This window comes from Monodelphis domestica, chromosome 1 (genome assembly GCF_027887165.1).
Source record: "Monodelphis domestica isolate mMonDom1 chromosome 1, mMonDom1.pri, whole genome shotgun sequence".
Lineage (NCBI taxonomy): Eukaryota > Metazoa > Chordata > Mammalia > Didelphimorphia > Didelphidae > Monodelphis > Monodelphis domestica.
Window position 1 is genome coordinate 442,251,873 of NC_077227.1, and position 19,424 is coordinate 442,271,296.

The 19,424-nt window shown below is 36.4% G+C and overlaps 1 protein-coding gene across 1 annotated transcript; it reads right to left on the reverse strand.

Annotated features, from left to right (window-relative positions):
- Positions 1–1,770: 1,770 nt before the first annotated feature.
- Positions 1,771–19,424, reverse strand: DNAJA2 (DnaJ heat shock protein family (Hsp40) member A2). The gene is made up of 9 exons (XM_001363240.5): positions 19,155–19,424; positions 17,273–17,332; positions 16,127–16,350; positions 13,314–13,394; positions 12,920–13,053; positions 11,601–11,797; positions 4,300–4,444; positions 4,004–4,131; positions 1,771–3,658 (listed from the first exon to the last, which is right to left on the reverse strand). Exons 1-9 carry the CDS (start codon positions 19,230–19,232, stop codon positions 3,470–3,472), a joined length of 1,236 nt encoding a protein of 411 aa, XP_001363277.1. The 5' UTR covers positions 19,233–19,424; the 3' UTR covers positions 1,771–3,469.

Here is a 19,424-nt window from a genome sequence, read left to right on the forward strand (position 1 = left end):
TCCGCGTCATATTATCTAGGACTCAGGATTTCACCTAATTACTAGTCTTTTCCACTTGAAATGATCAAATGTCCTGCCATTGTCCTCAGCTTCTTGTAAACAATATTTTCACAGTCCAAGTGCTAATGGACATTTTATATTGACATAGACACTGAGAAATAAAGCAAGGACAGCTAGGTGGCATAGTGGATAAAATACAGGATCTGAAATCAGGAAGACTGTGAATACAAATCTGGCCCCAGTTTCTCATCTGTAAAATGAGCTGGAGAAGGAAATGGTAAACCACTTTAGTATCTTTGCCAAGAAAACCCCAAATGGGATCATGAAGTTGGGACACTATTGATATGACTGAAGAAACTAAAACAGTATATTCCCTTGAAGCTCAAGTACTTTTAATGAGAATGCAGAGGATTTAACTAGGTCAAGTGCTGTTTTAGTACCCTAAAATTTCCTCTAGATGGGAGATGGCAAAGTGTCACAAATCCAGTAATGAGACGAGAGTGAAGATGCTTCCAGAGAAGCTCCACACTGTTGGTAAAGAGAATTAGGTGGGGTCCACGGGTCAGATAATTTCATTTGTAACTTGATCTGACAAATTGTAAGTTAGATAAGCATGTACCATGTTGTCTACAATTAATTAATCCCATTTTCCCAGGGCTCATTATGGGAAAAAAGCAGCTTCTAGATCCCTCTAGTGAAAATACTGGTCAGCTTGCCTGGACTGTTCATTTTGGATTTGTAATTTTATTTTCAAGTTTCTTCAATTAATTTTCTTCAGCCATAGTCTGAGTAATACTAACATACTATAAAATCAGTCATTTTATCTTTACCCAACTTTTCAATGATCACATTATTTGATTAATTACCACTAAACCTTATCCATATACCTTATTATGGCAGGAACACCATGCTGCATTTTATATTCTTAGAGGCTATGCCATCAAAGTGTAAAGTGGCAAGTACTTTCAACTCAGTAAAACATTTATTAGTGTCCAAAATGGGCAAAACATTAGGAATCAAAGATGGGAAAGGTCCCTCACTTTAAGGAATTTATGATCTAGGGGCATAGAGCCAGAAGGGACTGTACCCCTACTTCTAGTCCAATTCCCTCATAAAAAAGAGGCCTCGAAAGGTTAATAACTGATGTGTCCAACTTCCCACAGCGATTAAATAGCAGTTTGGATCTGAACCCAGGTTTTCTAATTTCAAATATAGTGCTCTTCACATTTAAATTATAATACACAAAGTTAGGAAAGAAAATGAGCAAAATGCTCTAGGTAAGGCTCAAGGGAAAAGTGCAGGTAAATAGAATATAAACTCCTTGAAGATAAAGGTTTATTTCATTCTAGTATCCCTGGCTTAGAGGGTTTATTAACAAATGCCTCTTGACTTGAATTTAGATCACTTTTAGTAGAAGCTGAATAAACCAAGGCTTAAAGGTAGGACCACTGGGCTTTGAGCAACTGTGAGGGGAATGGCTTCTGGGAATACACACTAATGTAGAAGATAAGACCTGGGAAAAATGGGACATAGACTGCCTTTGAGGAGACAGTAGAAAATTGATTCTCAGAAGACTGACCAAAACAATTCATAGAAACCATCTAAGCAGACAGGCTGTTGTCCATTCATGCCCACATGAAATTTCAAATCTTGTAAATAAACCCATAGGCTTAAAGTAAAATACCACTTCAAAATCTACAGCTGTTCTTTTGTCTCTCACACTACTTAGCTTCAACTGGGTAGAAGACTGAAAGAAAGATTACACTGAAACACTGTTTTATAAACCTTTATTGGAAAGGCCACAAACTTTAATGTTAAGTCACTGTATTTTGTTTGTTCAGTGCTTATGGGGAAGTAACCTTGGATACAAAAACTATTTTGTTGATTTCTAGCCAAGGCTGGTTTTATTTTTTGGTACAGTGGAGGTTGTTGGGTAATAACTTAAGTCTCATAGGCCCTGATTATTGTCAGGAAATTTTCCCTGAAATTTTCACTCCTTCAGGTTTTACTAGACCTTGGAATTAATTAACCCAAAGTCTTGGTTAGCCAGGCTAATGGATGGCATAACACATAATTCAATAGTTTGGCTTTGTTTCACCTCCTTTCCTATGTATCCCATTTATAGAAGCTATTAAATGATGTAATAGATAATTGACTTTTACCTTCCCCCCTCAAATTAGTATGTTCAATGAACATCTACTTGGGAGTAAAGGAAAGATCAAAGAGAAGAAAGAACAGAAACATAATAACTTCAAAACATTTTTTACACCTTCATGGTATATAGTTTTACCCGATTTCTCTTACACCAATTTAACCTTCTTACTTTTCTAAAATACTAGTAACAATCATTGCTCCCCCAGTTTCAAATACTCAACTGAAAGTGGAAGACAGATCATTATTAACTTACTTAACACTTATGAATACAGCACTGTAATAGGTTCTATATAGACATGGTTTTACTACTGATTTGCTGTAACCTTAGTTGAGCCCTATAAAAAGGGAATATAGAAAGGCATTAGCCTGGCCAGCATTGCTGGGAGGATCAAGACTTTAGTGGTTATATAACTTGGATATCCTTGGCTGACACACACTACAAAGTCTCATTTTTATACCAATAAAGCCTGTTTCTATGAATGTCCAACTCTTGTCATTTATAACTACAAAATGGGCAGGTGCTTAGAGCACAACAACTTTACACCAATGGGTCTTTTTAAAAGGGCTGGTTAAGAAGCAGAAGAAAAAAATTTTTTCCCTCTCAATGTGTGTGCTTCCCTTTAAAAATGTGACACTTGGGAATAATTTCCACCAACTGATTTTATTACTTAGTTTGGAAACTTTCACAAGATGGCTAAAAAAAAAACAACAAAAAACAAAAACAACCAAAAACAAAACAAAAAACCTAAACCAAACCAACCCTCCCCCCAAAACTTTTCAACTTCTTTCAATGTAGTTTTCCATTGTTCCCACTCAGCTCCAAGCCCATTGTGTGCAAAGCCCATTGACCATGCATCTAAATGATAGATACAGGCTATGAAATTCTTTAAACTATTTGTAGCAGCTTATGCAAGTGCAGCCAAATACAAAGCCTCGGGACAAATTGTACACAAACTTTACAATGTAGGATTTGAATTTAAAATCGGAAACAAAATCTACACAACCGTAAAAATCAAGCACAGATACCAGTACTGAAACTTAGAACCCATGTGAAAGGGAATCTTGTTTTTCCTTTCAAGTGCTTTATTCTGCTACAGAACAGTCAAAATGAAGATGTAAAGCTTTGTGGTTAGTTTAAATTATACACTCTGTAGATACTATAACCAATTTTGAAAGTTACACATACAGTAATAGATGTCCATCAGTTCATTTGGATTGCTTAGACAATCCATCTGGATCGCTGAAAACAAATCAGGCAAAACTGGAAAGTATTTCCTCTTGTGCAACTTTTCTTTCTTTCTTTTTAAAGCAATGTTTACTGATGGGCACACTGTACTCCAGGTCCATGATGGCTACTTTCCTCATCAGAGCTGTCGTTGTAAGCTTCCCTCCTCTGACCACCTGCAGGGCCCCGAGTGCTATCAAATTCCTGAAGATCCACCTCTTCTGTGTCACCAATCACACTAGGAACTTCAGGTCTAGCTGGAAGAAGGTCTTCAAGTTCCTTCACCAAAAAAGTGGGAGATAATTGTTAGGTTCTTCGAGGTGAATGTTTCAGATTATCCTTTGGACAAAATCTAGATGGAAATGGCTTCTCAGACTGCTAATGTAAAAGGATTGACTACTGATCTTGAATTTAGCCATTACCAGTATAAAATCATATCAAGTGGGAATGCAAATGCCCTAAATACAGAATTTAATGAGTAAATCATGAAAAGACACTAGAAAATTTCAAAATCTTGGCATTATTGTAAATTTAGCAACTAAGGACTACCAAATAAAACCCACCTTGTATCATTAATGATATAACTACTAGATCGCTACTTAAATTCATTGGTAAAATACTTACAGAAAGTTTCTCTGGGCTAATCCAGTTGTTTTCAGGAAACTGTACATCAAACTTTATGTAAAGATCACCTTTTTCAAAGGGATTTCGATACTGTGGCATTCCTTCTCCTCGAACTACACGGACACAGCCTTTATATTTGGGAATCCAAAAAGAAAAATACATTATCAGTATTTTATTCAGAAAAAGAATTAAAAGTAATATGCTCCAGACATATTAGCCTACTTTTAACACCACATTGTTATTAACACATCAAAAACAGGATTACATCTAATTATTAGATCTTTAAAACAAAATACCTGGTTCAATTACTTTGCCAGGTGGATATTTCACCACAATTTGACGGGCATCTAGGTGCTTAAATGTGAATTGAAATCCACACAGTGCTTCAACAAGTCCTATCTTATGTGTCATATGTAAATCATTCCCATCTCTCTGGAACACCTGTAGACAGAAAAATAAGGAAACAACTTGACTGTTAACTACAGAAATCATGGGCTAGCATACTACACTCTGGAAATATACAAAAGTCGAGACTGCTATTAGAAAATGCTCTGAAAACTTTCATTAATGTTTAGTTAACATGGTGTTCAGTGTACCAAAACCCCTAGATGCCCAAAAACTAGCACCTCTTTTGCCTACTGTCCTCAGAGATGATAAACTGCCCAGGGTAGGAAGCAGGACTGGAGGCAAGTACCTTTATTGGTTAAGCATACTGGGATCCATCCTGAGGTCATCACTGCTCTGACAAGAAGTGGTTCAGGTTTGAAGATTGAAGTTAACAGTATTGAAGCAAAGTGTGAGGGGCTATATTTGCTATTGTTTGCTTTGTTTTGTAACAGGACCTATGCCAGGTCTTATCAGATTCCCTGACCTGGGGACCTGCATAACTATTTGTTCACACCCATATGTCCACCTTTGTGCTCAAGCTACAATAGAGATTAGTTGGGACAGGATGTGACACATTGCCTTGCCTTAAAAAACTTGCAATCCTTTGGTGGGAGTTAGGAAATGAGAAATGGACCTGAAACAAATACAGAATAAGAATGGATAACTATAAAAGTTAAACTGTGTGGTATAGATTCAGGTAATGAAGGAAGTAAAAAAGAGCAATCAACAAAGGCTAGAAAAGATAGAGAAAACTTCAGATAGTATCTCTTAAAAGAATGGACAGGAATAAGGACGAGGATAGGATATTTTAGTTAGATAATATAGGGGTAAGACAAAATTAAGATGTGTCTGGAGAAACTTATTAAGAACACACTGCTTGTAGAATAATCTGTTAAGGAAGACAGGGTAGAGGGTAAGAAAGATAATGCATAGGTGTGTTTTATAGAGTCATGAAAAATTGTTAATAGTTTAATCTTGAAGTGGTAGGAGATAGGAAATCAAAGATTTCTGAGCATGAGTGAGAACAAATTAGTATGTTAATAAGATTTATCTGATGGTAAGGTATAAGGCACAAACTGAAGAAAGAAAAAAAGCAGAGAGGTCAACAAGAAGGCCACTGCAATAATATAAATGTGTAGTATAAGTGGTGTAGTCTATTGCCAAAGGAATGCAAGCTACTAATTTTATCCAAGTACCACCAATATATTATCATGAAAACTGAAAAATTTCAACGTATTCAAAGAGCTAGGTGGCATAGTGCACTAAACGCTTAACTTTAAGCCAGGAAGACATCAGTTCAAATTTTGCCTCAGACTTAAAAAGCTGTTTGTGACCCTGGGCAAGTCACTTAAACACTCTCAGTCTGTTATCTCATTTGTAAAATAAGAGCAATAGATAGTACTTTCCTCAAAAAAGAGCCCTTAAGAAACAAATGAAATAACATTTTGCAAACCTTAAAGTGCTATATAAACACTAGCTATGAATAATTTTTATGCTGTATATTAAAGAAAAGTTAATATCTTCCTTGCCCCAAATTTTTGTACAAATTTGATTTTACAACTTTGGAGAATAATGAACAAGAGTCTCTAACCTCTAATTATAGTTGGCTCTAAGTGAATAGGTGTATATTAATCAACACAAGACAATTCAAGACAAACTGTAATAAAAAGCAATAGTTAATATTTCCGTTGTAATGTTTTACCAAGCCCATTATATCCGTTTTTGTTTAGTCCTCTCAAAACTTTATGAAGTAGGTACTACAGACAGATATTATGCTCATTTTATAAGAGGAAACGGAACCAGGAAGACTAAAATGACAACCCCTTAGTCACATAGCTAGTTAAGTTTCTAATGGGATTCAAATTCAGATCTTTTCTTACTCTCTTAAGTCCAGTGCTTTTCCCACCAAATGACGCTGACTCCAAACCTACTAAAATGATCTTCATTACTAGCCTTTTGTCTGAAATCTCCACCACTTCTCATGAATTAGGGAGGCCCTCATTTCAAATGGGAATATAGGTAGACCAGATTTATAAGCAGGTCATCAAAAAAAACAATTCAAAAGATGATCTGGAACTCTGAAGCCATTCTCATTATGAGAAAGTTATAACTGGTCTAGTTTATTTATAATATTAGGGACAGGACTTATAGTATTTATTTAGTGAACTATATATAACAAATACCAACTCTGATTAGCCCTTTCTTTTGAAGTCATACTTCTGAAGTTATAAGAGCACAGAGAGTTAAACAATTTAATTAAATACATAAGAGTATTCATCTTGAACTTGGTGAAACTTGAATCCAGGTCTTCTTGCCAGCTCTTTATGTACTACTTTACAGTGCCCCTTATAACATAGGTGAAATATGAAAAATGTTAGAAAACTGCTGTATTTTTAACTCTTAGGAATAAGATAAAACTGGATAGGAAAAAAAAAAGATCCCGAATGCTAATACTTTGGGAAAAGCAGATTTAAATGAAAGAATGGTGTAGCAAATGTAAAGAGAATAAGGAGCAGCAGATTTTAGAGATCTGGTTCTACTATATAAGGCCTATATGCCCAGGGAAAATCCTCCTCCCTATCCCAGGGGCCTCCGATTTCTTTACAAAATATGGTGATAAATGCCTTTTGCTTTAAAATTACAAGACAAGAGTATATATTACCTATACCCCTCCCCAGGTTAATATCAAATCAGAGACTTTGCATGGATAAGTGATATCAAGTTTAGGTTGATAAATGTTGATGTGCAAATCACTTAAGAGTTTCTGGTGTATGCGTAGGAAGAATGTTTGGCACTATAAAAAGTATCAACAAATTTCATATCTGTACAACACACAATATGGGAGTTCTGATGTGAAGAACTTTATTTTTGCCTTTACTTAAATTGTAGCTTTTAAACTTTATCTGGAAAGTAAACTGGGATTTTATTATTATATTAAATATGTTATAGATAATAATTATTATATGCATCTTCTGAAAAAGAATGTTGTTTATTTATCTATTCTGTTAGCAGGATGGAGAAGTGAGTCATGTGCCATTAAGAAATTTGAAGCAATCTCTCTTTGCCAAAAGCATAGCTTGCTGCATGAGATCAGGAAAATTAAAACACCTAACATAGCCAGCTCATGACTATCTATACTATGGTAATATATGCAACAAAATAGCTGATTAAGAAAAACACATTTTAAAATCTCATAGAATATATTATCTGATGTTTTGACAGTAAACTTGGTAGGGAATTATGGTGATGCTATAGAATTCTAAGAGATGTTAGTTCATAAGTGATAATACATGTATTCAAAGTCTTTCATGGCTACTAAAGGTATTGTCTTCTAGGCTAAGACTTCAATAAAGCTTGTGGTCACATTTTTAGGGAAGGGATGGCTATGGTGGCTCAGTGAATAGAGGACCAGGCCTGGAGATGGGGGCTACTGGTTTCCAATCTGGCCTCAGACACTTCAGACACTTCCTAAACTATAGGATCCTGGGCAAACCACTTAATCCCAGTTGCCCAGCCCTTACTGTTCTTCTGCCTTGGAACAAAATCTCAGTATCAATTCTAAGACAGAAGGTAAGCGTTTTAAATAAAAAATTAATAGAAAGAAAGAGAAAAAAGAGAAAGTAATATAATAGGGAAGCACTACCAAAAACCACTTTTTCTACAGCAAATTATCCCTGGAGATATTCAAATTTGTTTCTGCTACAACATAGCATTCCACGCCTAGAGGTCCTCACTACTTCATAAAACATAAGCTCCGTCCCACCCACCCCTCCCCCGGAAAAGCCCTCTTCTCTTTATACTATTTTACTTGGTGATCTCATCAGTTCCACTAATTTCAATTATTACTTTTCTTTAGATGATTATTAGATCTATACATTTAGTCCTAGCTTACCTGACCTATAGTCTACTATCACTAACTGCTTTTTGGACAACTGCATGCCCTGTCCTTTTGACATCTCAAATTCAAAATGTCCCAAACAGAACTCATGCTCTTTATCCTAAGCCCTCCTCTTTTAACTTACCTATTACTATTGAGAGTACTACCACTCTCTCTTTAGCTATCTATATTTCTATATCTAGGCTTAAAACTGTAGTGTCACCTTTGATTACACTCACTTTTCCCACACTAATATGTTGCCAAATACTGGTTCTATGTCACAACGTTTCTTGTCTATATTCCTTCCTTTCCACATAAACAACTATCACTCTAGCTTAGCAAGTCTCATCTGAATTACTACAATAATCTTCTAACTAGACTCCCTCCTTTAAGTCTCACATCACCCCAAGCCACTCTCCATTCAACTGTAAAGTTCCTAAAGAATAGGTAGGCCTCACTCATGCCATTCTCCTCTATTCAAACTCTAGTGGCTCCCTATTACTTATAGGATAAAGTATAAAGTTCTCTATGTGGTATTTAAAACCCTTCACAAACAGATTCCTTTCTATGACCTTACCTTTCCTTTCCAGTATTCTTACATTTTAATTCTCTCTAAAAAGACAATTCAGTTATACTGGCCTATTTGCTATTCTGCACAATACCTTTGCATTGGTTGTCATGCCCACTATGGCCCCCTTATTCCTGCTTCTTCGTTTCCATACTCCTTTAAGACAGCTGTGAAGATTGGATTTGGTTACCTCCTGATTGTAATAATGAAGGTACGTAGCTCTTCCTTTATTGGGAAGATTGAATTGTAACCCCCAGTCTACTTTTAGATTTTTATCCCCCAAAAGTGTTAACTCAGTATTTAAAGTAGATCTATCCATTTTAACTACTAAAGATACAAACTACTAAAGGAGCTAACTAACCACTAAAGGTGATATAACCAAAAAAGGTATAATTTAACAAAAAAAGGTGTGAACACCCATTTCATACATTGAGTGGGCAGTCCTGGAGAGGAACATCTGCTGTGATTGGTAGATATGAAAACTAAGGGAGGTAACACAAAAGAAAAAGGTTTTTAAATAGAGGAAACAAAGACTAAAGGAGATAGAGAAATTTGACTCAAATTTGGTCTGGAGGATCAGTCTTTTGAGCTTGGAGTGAAGAAGAGTCACTGAGGAGAGACTGGAAGACAGACACTCAGACTTGGCTATGGAATTCAACCCTAGAGGAGCTTGTACAGGAGACCTCAGACTGCTTTCCTTTTAGACAGTCACCATGGTGAATGAAAGGCTGACTTAAATTTCCCTGCCTTTCTGGAGGTGTGAACCTCGGAGAAAGGCCCATTGTCTTGAGATTCCATTCCCTAATTAGGGCCTTAAAACTTCTACCTGGCTCTGAGGAAGCAGAGCTCTCTCTCTCCCTTTATCTCATTCCTTAACATCTTCCTAAAAATAAACTACCATAAATTACATTTTGCTTTATTTATTCATTTTGGAATTTGGAAATTAAATCCCTGGCGACCACCAAATTCATATATTCAAGCCCAACCAAATAAAATTCAACACAGCTCAAATCTCACTTTCTTCAGGAGGGCCTTTCCAGAGTTCCCCAACTGACATTGCCTACCCCTCTTAGATTAATTTACATTTACTCTGTATACTTTTTATATATACCTAATTATTTACATGTTCTCTTATTTCCCACTCTTTGGAATGGTTGAAGCTTGAAGACAAGGATTATTTTAATGTTTCTTTGTATCCTCAGCATTCAGCACAATTCCTGGCACATAATAAATATTCCTTGACTGTTAAGCCAGATATGAAAAAACTGCATCAATGCCAAATATATTTATAAGACTTAACACATATTCCCAATGTAACAGTGGACAAAGGTCATAGAAAGACAAAAGGAGAACAGAAACAACTGCATGAAAAAATGCTCCAATTGCCTAATAATCTGAGAAAAGCAAATTAAAACTTTAAGAGAATGCCAAACTAGCTAAAACAAACAAAACAAAACAAGAAAAGAAAAATGAAGCACTAAAATCTTGGGGAGCAGTAGGGAAAATGACCTGTTAACTATTGTTGGGAATGAAGTTTTGATTATCTATAAAGTATCATGAAAAGGCCCTATTATACAAAAATATTTATATCTTTCCTGTTTTTAGATCAATTCATAGGTCTAATTAGAGAATGACTTCTAAATCTGATATAGCAACAGACTGAGAATTATTAAAGTTCTATTAATAACAATAACTATGAAGTATACAAGGAATTAGATGAAGGAATGCATCATAAGTGAAATCAGAACCAGGACCAAAGGTAGCAAAACTTTGGTTAAGGTCTAAAGTGGCCACAGAATGGAATATTTTTTGTTGTTCATGAACTCACATTTGCATTGTTAAAAGGTAAGGGTTCAGTGGAAGAAATCACCTCTTGATTTGTCTGATTTTGTGTGTGCTGTTGTTAGTAAATCAATAATTTTAAAAAATGGCTACTGCATGTTCTAATCAAAAACATTCTGGTTTCCACAGAGGGTGAAATACCCCAATTCTGAATAACTGCTCAATTTCTTTTTAATGATTTGAACAGAAATAAGAAAAAAAAAGAAAACAGGTATGTTTCCATAGTGCAATTCACTCTCTTGTTTTAAGTAAAAAACAAAACAAACGAACAAACAAAAACACAACCAGGCTAATCTTTATCACATCCTTCTCTTTTGTTTTCTGCTTTAGATTTGGTTCATCTGTTCACCAAGCAAAAATCCTATGGTAAACCATCCTCCATTAAAATGCAATGTTCTTCCTACTGTATAAATGGAGATTTTGAACCTTTGACTCCATTCCCCAGAAGTCCTTAGTATTTCCCCAAATTCCCTATAATCTTTCCTGCATTTCCACGTTGTCCAGATCATGTTATTGGTATTTAACTGGCTGTAACTCCTCCCATGCTTTTTTTGACCTGTGACCAAGGCTGAATACAGGCAGTTCTTTTGCTTTAGTTATTATTAATAAAATGATATTCAATTATTTATTTATTATTATATTTAATTTAGTTTATTTTTATTTTATACTGTACCCACAGTTTAATATAAACTAATTAAGCACCTACTTATAAGCACTAATGCCAGCTAAACTAAAGGTACTGAGGTTATCCTCAGTCACACCTCAACCTAAAACCACCCTCCACATTTCCCCCAATAGGAACCATTTTGCCAATTTCTCTCCTCAGGCTCAACCAAAGCAATCTGGTTGCCATCACATATACAATTTGTTAAGAGAAAGAATGTAAGTACCACAAATTTAATTATACCAATTCAAGAAATTACCTCATGCTCCTTCTCTTGTAGTAAAAGAACAATGTCGCCTGGTTCCACTCCTGGTGCTTGATCTGCTTCTCCAGTAAATGTAATTCTCTGTCCATGTTTCATGCCTTTATCTACATGGACTTCAAGAATCTTTACTTCTTTTATCACCTTCTTTCCTTCACATTTTTTACAACGGTCTTTCTCATTAATTACTTCTCCTAGAAAGAAAGGGGGATGGGGGGGGGTGTGTGATTGCTGAGCTCAAGAAATGCATTACAGTATTTTTTGAAGCATATATATATATATATATATATATATATATATATATATATATATATATATATATATTCATTCACTTTTTTTTTGTTATTTCAAAACAAAAACACCAACTTCTTGCTTGAAGTTTCTTTTAAAACATACATTCTATGTTAAAAGGGTGCCATGATGGCTATCAAAGAGAAAGAAATATTCTACTATTTATCACTGAGAATTCAGTTACTTATTCAGATGGTTATTACAATACTACGATATATAGGAAACAGAAAATCCTCAGTTCCCAATGGCTTAAAGACCTTTACCCCCCCCCCCAAAGCTACCTACCTTCATGTACTTTTTATCACTAACAAATTTATTAAATATTTTTAAATAAAAAAATTTTTTAATGAGGAAAAATCCATTTTCTGTCCCTAATCCCACCAACCCAAACCTCCAACCCTGGAAAAGGGGAGGGGAACCCACCACTTTTGTAATAAATATCAAAAGTCAAGCAAAACAAATTCTGTCTGGCCATTTCCAAAAAATTAATGTCTCAATAATTACCCTGAGTCCATCACTTCTCCTATAAGTAGTGGGTAAGCACATATCATCCTATAATCCCAAGTATTTTAGCTAGTCAATAAAGCTTTATTTTGTCTCTACCTCTACTTCTACCCTTCCTGGAAATAAAAATTAATTTTAAATCCTTCACTTATCTAAATGTTAGCTGATTCTAATTTGCTTTTACCCACTCCATTAAATAACCTTTAAAATGAAAGGGAAGAGTGAAATTATTCTAGGACTTGTATTTCAAGAAAGAAATAGAACTGTTTATCATCCATCTTATTAGAGATGAAATATCTCAATTAGTTTAGAACACATGGTAATACTATCATTTATTTAGCCCATAAAAGATTACAGTACTATCCATTCTTCCTGTTAGTACTAAAGCTATTTGTTTCTTATTTTATAGGCAAATAGGTGAATAAAAACACTGAAACATAAAGCAAAATGAAAGCAATGCCTTTCACTGGCTTTTTAGAACCCTTTTCAACAAAAGCAAAGGAAAGGAAGTGTTGGCATACCTTCTCCGTTACAATCGGAGCACACAGACTGCATCTGCTGTACCATCCCAGGAGCCAGCTGTCTTATCATTATTCGTACACCTCGACCCCGACATGCACTACATTTCTGAACAGCTCCTGTTTTGCCACCTTGGCTAAAGATGAGGCAGATTTCTTAATGTAGGCCATTATACATACTTCACGACAAACTTAATAAGTCAAAGCGTGTTCTTCAACTTCATCTTAAACATACAATGTGTATTTGATTCATATTGGTTTTTCATAATTGTGTAAACTTCTTTATACTGGGTTGCTGCTTTCTTGAAAATAAAAACATCTTTAAATACTGCTTTATTTTTACAATAGCATGAATTTAGGAAATCTTCCTAATAAGACAAAAGAAAAATACACTTACCCACTGCAAGCACTGCAAAGAACATTTTTGCTAAGTTGCAGTTTGGTGGTCTTGCCATTATAAAGATCTTCTAAAGATACCCTGAAAATAGACAATATGTGTTTTTATATCTAATTCCACAAAAGCTTCTTATAATACGAAGAAACCTTTAAAAACCAATTAAATCAAGTTTATTTTTGTGGCTAGAATATGAAGAAGTTGATTTTTTTACTATCAGTAAAATGTTAAGTAGGACTTCTCATATACCAGAGTATAAAGCCAAGAGTGCTTTGGTTTCTGTTCCTCTAAATGCACTGATAAGCCTGTTGACAGGAACATTCCATTATGGCTTAGAGGAGAGATTGGTAGCCAGGCAGTTTGTGGAGGGGTCTGACCATATTCAGATACGGGAGGCTTAGTGCATTTAAGTCTGTAGTATAGCAGATACAAAGAGAATCACCCTCTAGATTAAGTCAAACAAAAAAGATGGCAATTTATTCTACTTCCTGTGTTTCAATTCTTTTCAACCAAATCACAGGAAAGGAAAATGGGCATACCTTCTCAAGTTGCAATCAGAGCACATTGCAACTGCTGTACTATCACTGGAGCCAAAAAGGACCATTTAATCATTCAACTTTAGGATGTCCACCTCTGTGTCTGAGCTGTCATGATGGGTGCTTCAATAGGTGGTTGAAGACCATCCTTAAGGCCTTCCACCTTTGCCACCTGTCCCTATGACCACTGTCCTCCCCTTGCTCTGGGAATGGTAATCAAACAAATACTCTCATTGCCTCTAGAAAGATCAATGAAATCAATAAACTCCTTTCATATTCTTGAGGCTTCCCAAACCAAAATACCTACTTTGGTTACCACTTCTCATCAGAATGTAAATAAATTCCTTGAGGGCAGAGATAGCCTTCAACTTTATTCTCAGCAATTAGCACAGTGCTAGGCATAAAGTATCTAATACATGTTTTTCACTCAAATAAAGAAACCTTTGAAGACTATAGTAGATATAACTTCAAAAAAAAAATAAACCCTAAAGTTCCACAATCTTTATTCTAGCCAATTTCAAGGTAGTTTTTATAAACCTTTATGCAATGAAATATTTGAAAAATAATTATAAATGAGCAAGCATTTAGTAAAAAAAAAAAACCCACAAAACTACTTATACACAAAATAGTCTTTAACAACTATTTCCTGTTATACTTTACAATCTTTTGATGAACTGTCAGTTTTTAAGACTTGAAAAATCAATCACTCTGCAGTCAATTTAATGGTCATCACAATGGACAATCTGTCTGAACATGTGCTAGAAAACTTTCTATCTTAACAGAATCTACTAGATTTGTACTCTACTTGAGAACCCAAGATGGCCACCACAAATCCCTGAAAAAAAAGCAGAACTTTAGTTGGAGAATCAAACTAATCCTAAATTCAATTCAGTTCAAAATGATCAATTTGTGCCACTAATGTGTAACAGGACCTACAGGACTTCCTGGATCAAACACTGAACAACATTTATAGTTGATGGCATCTCTACAGCTCAGACAGTACTTCAAATTTGAAAATATCTAATGGTATTAAAGGTAAACATAGCAAAGAAATTTAATACGCATCCCAGTTCTTCTGGCTCTAAGTGACTTTAATATTACAAGTAATGGAGGAAACTCAATATCTTAAGATTGTTCAAAGAATTGCTAGTCATAAAACTGGAACTAAACAGGCACAAGTTTTGTTCTAAGAAAATATAGAGGAACCATAAAACCAAGAGGTACAGTATTTTCAGCCATTAAAAAAAGCAAACTCCCAAACCACAACACTCCAAATTATCTTAATATCAATCCTAGTCTCAAATTTGGAAGCTATAAAGATACAAAGGTATTTCATCTAAGAAAATGTAAGGGAAGCACAAAACCAAGAAATATAGTATTTTCAATCATTTTGACACCAAGGACTAATGATGATGGACTAAACCACTATTTTGACAGAGATCAAAATGAAGTTCAAATAAAAACAATGTGACTGTCTTTATACCTCACTAGAATAGGGCTGGATTTTTCATAAGGTTGCCTGCCCCCAAAGATTAAAAACCCCCAACAACAAACCACATCCTTTAAAAGTATTTTTGAAGATAAAAGACAAACTGATTAAGTTCATAAAAGCTTCTGTTTTTTATTCACATGTAAAAGCTAGATAACTGAAGTATTTGGATAATGACAGTACTTAAATTTTCTGAAACTTGGAATTTCTCTGAAGTTATTGTTGGTCCACAAAACATTTAACAATTAATAAAACCTTCCATGTTACATAATGTGAAACAGCCATTTTCAAATCTTAAGAGGACTTCTAGATTCCAAGTGTAAGATCAAGGTCAGAAACTGATCATATGCTGGCAGGTTAGTGTAGGCTAAAAGCCAACATACTCTACCAGAAACCAATTTAGGGCTTATGCGAAGATCAAATAATCTGTGATTTTACTTGTAAACAAAACCAACTGTCAGATGAAAATCACCCAACTTGATGGTTTCTAACCAAAGTTCAAATAAATATTTAATTGCTTCAAAACAAAACAGCCGTAGGTTTTGGTCATGTAACAAGCAGCCTCAGAAGCACTCTTCCAACATGTAGAAACTAAACACAGATCAAAATCTGAACTAAAATCCAGTCAAGTACCTCATTCTCATAATATTAGTTTCATGAAGGGGCATTAAAAAAACCCAACAAACCTTTTTCTGATACACACTATAGGTGTGTATTTATAGAAATGATTTTAAATTCTCAAATGAGTATATGAGTGATTAACAATTGGATTATTAAAAAAAAATACTCACTTGAGTGGATGCATCATGTCCTCGCCTCTTCTTCTACCGTTTCGACTTCTATTTTGATTACCCATAAAACTGAACAATCCACCACCAAAAATGTGAGAAAAAATATCATCCATGCCACTGCCTCCACCACTACCTTCTCGAAGGCCTTGTTCTCCATAGCGATCATATAACTCTCGTTTCTCAGGATTTGATAAAACTTCATATGCAAAACTTATTTCTTTGAACTACAAAAGAAAATAAAAACAAGTAAGTTTTAGTGCTAGAAAGAACCTAGAGTCCTTTTTAGTTTCTCTCATATTTGGAAGAGACAGGATTAGAATCTGGATCCTCTAATTTTTTTTAGAATTCTCTGTATTACATCTGCTTTCTCAGGCTTTTAGAAGGGGGAAAAAAAAACCCCCACCATCAACTCTCCAGTACCATGGTAATAAAGATTAAAATATTTTAATTTTGTTTTATATTTTCTCCCTGCAGCAAAATGACCCTCTGAATTTGTTTTGCTTTGGCTAACTTTGCTTTCATTCAAGTTTAAGCAGATAGAACCTCTAATTAAATAAAAACCTGCTGTAATGTATCCAAATATTGATAACCAAAACTTACAGGAGATAAGAGTTGATAGTTCAAGGTTGTTATTTTACACATGAGCAAACAAAGGCCCAGAAAACTTAAATGATTTGCTCAAGGTGACATCTGTAATAAGTTTTTTCTATTATATTATCATGTCTCTCTACTTTTGCTCATGCTGTTTTTTTTTTTAAAACATATTTTAGGAACTGTCTTTTCTCCGCTCACTGAATCATTGACCATTCCCCCTTAATGTCTCACCATAGTCTATAAATGCCATAAGGACAAAGGCATTTACTATGATGATTTAGGGAGGAGAATCCAAGATTATGTAGCTTTAAAGCCCAAAGTATTAGAAGCTACAATTTTTAGATCATAATTACTTCTAGTTTTACCACCTTCAACTCTTTAAAAAGTGTTTCCACTATACAACTACATTACTCTTCATGTCAATAAGACCTGGTATTGTTAGCATAAATATGAGAAGATTTTCATTTCAAAAGAAACCATTCAGAGTAAAAGTGAAAAGTGAAACACCTTGGAAAATGAAAAAAAAAAAAACCACAAACATCTAAAACTTACTTTGTCCCCAGCATTTGGATTCTTATCAGGGTGGTATTCCTTGGCCAACTTTCTATATGCCTTTGAGAAAGGACAACAAAAAGTTATTCACAGGAACAGTCAAGACAAATTTAACTTGCATGTGTTTTGGGGAAGAAATCTTAAGTAAAAAAAAAAAACAGCAAAAACCCCACTGGTTTATATCCTAAATACATGCCTCTTTTCCATTAAGGTACTTATTTAATAATTTCAGTTTCAATATCATTTGCTTATGTAACCAAAATATCCCATGGTTACAATTATTGTTGAAGAGTTAAAAATGAGATACAAATAATACAGTTAAAATATAATGTGAACATTGTTTCATTCTCTCACTTATTCTTGAGTGTTTTATTGAAAGGAAATATAATAAAGGCAAATAAATAAATGTTAGTGCTAGTAGTTAATGAATATTCTGAATGGACTGTAAATAAACGGGCTCCAGTAGAAGTCTGAGGGACAGATTCTCCCTCAAAATCAGGAACTGAGCAAAATGAAACTACTGAGTAGTCTTCCAATTTGTTTTCATACAAGAATACTCTGGCTAATTTAAATGATATGGTGTCTCAGTAAAAATGGATAACATACTAAACTATGCGGTTAAATATGTATTTTACTAAAGACTTCAAGCAGAGAAATGAATTATATAATAGTAAAGAACTTCCGGTAAGGTGACAGGAAGCCCATTTTTCTGAGATTTTACTCCCAGTAGTCCTCAGCCTTATTGCTGAGGGCAATTCCATTTCACCCAGCTCACAAACTTTGATACTACCTCCAAACAATGCCGTGAAAATTAACAAAAAAATCTTAAGTCCTCTGAAATTTTCAGATGAAAGACTGCAGCATAATAAAGAAATAATGTCTTCCATTTCTATTTATGTGAGGGCTTCAGAGTTTACTTCAGACTAAGTGCTAGTTTCATACCAGGGGAACCAACAATTTGAATGACCAGGCTTCACAACAATGCACCACAACATGCCCATGTACGACGCCCCAGTTTAATCATCCATGCCGAGGCATTTGCATGGTATGAAACAGCAACAGCGCCCACGAAAACAGTTCTCACATCATTCACGGATGCTCCAATGTCGGTAGGAGCTCGGAGCCAGGTGACACAAGGAGCCCTTTCCTAGTACCACCCCTAAAGTCCTCGAAAGGGGGGAAAGGGTTTTGACAGAGTGCAAAGATCCTTTCCCAACTAGCCGTCCTCATCTCCCCTTTTTCCCCAGTCCAAACGCACACACCCCCTTTTATCTTTGGCTACTTTAGTAAGGTGGAGATAAAAGGCCAGGCCGAGGATGCACCCATGTGCATTGGTTCAACCTGTTCTTCAAGGGGTGGTGACCTCCGCGCCGGGATGCGAGAGGTGGGGCGGTTAGGGGCCAGCCACAGGGCGGAGGTTTCAGCGCCTGGGCCTCAGGGGTGTTCCCTGTTTAGGGGAAGGTGCAGCATGAAAAACGAGTGGGAGGACCCAAGTCGGCTCCCCGGGGAGCCCCGGCCTCCATTTCCGCCCGGCATCGCTGCTCCCAAGGTCAGCAGGATGAGCAGGATCCGAAAGGGGGGGATGAGGGGGGGCGAAGCACCGGTGCGACGGAGGCAGGAAGCCGGAGGAGGAAGGGAGCCGCCTGGAGGCCGAGGCCCTGGCGCCGCATGTGGGCCGCATCCAGGCCTGCTCCGTTTTCGCTGGCTGGCCCCGCGCAGTCTCAGACTCCGGACACGATACAAATCCTCATGGGGCCAGGCCTGCTCGCCTCGCTGGGACTGCTCAGCCCTCAGCCCGCCCCGCGCCAGGCCCGAATGCGAGTCCCAGCCCCCCACCGCCCGCCGGCCAGCCCCGTACTGCACCGCCCGCGCATGCCGCTACCTTCTTGAGTTCGTTCTCGCTGGCGCCTGGGGGGACTCCAAGGATGTCGTAAAGCTTTGTATCGGCCACGTTCGCCATCGCTGGGCAGAGGGCGGGAGACTGCAGAAAGCGGTGGCGAACCGGGGGCCTTGAGCAGCGGCGGCGGCGGCGGCGGCAGCAGCAGCAGCAGCAGCAGCAGCAGTAGCAGCGGCTGAGGAGAAGGAGACGCGAGAGGAGGAGGGAAGAAGAGGCGGGGCTGAACTCTGACCCCACGTATAGCGTCGGAAGCTA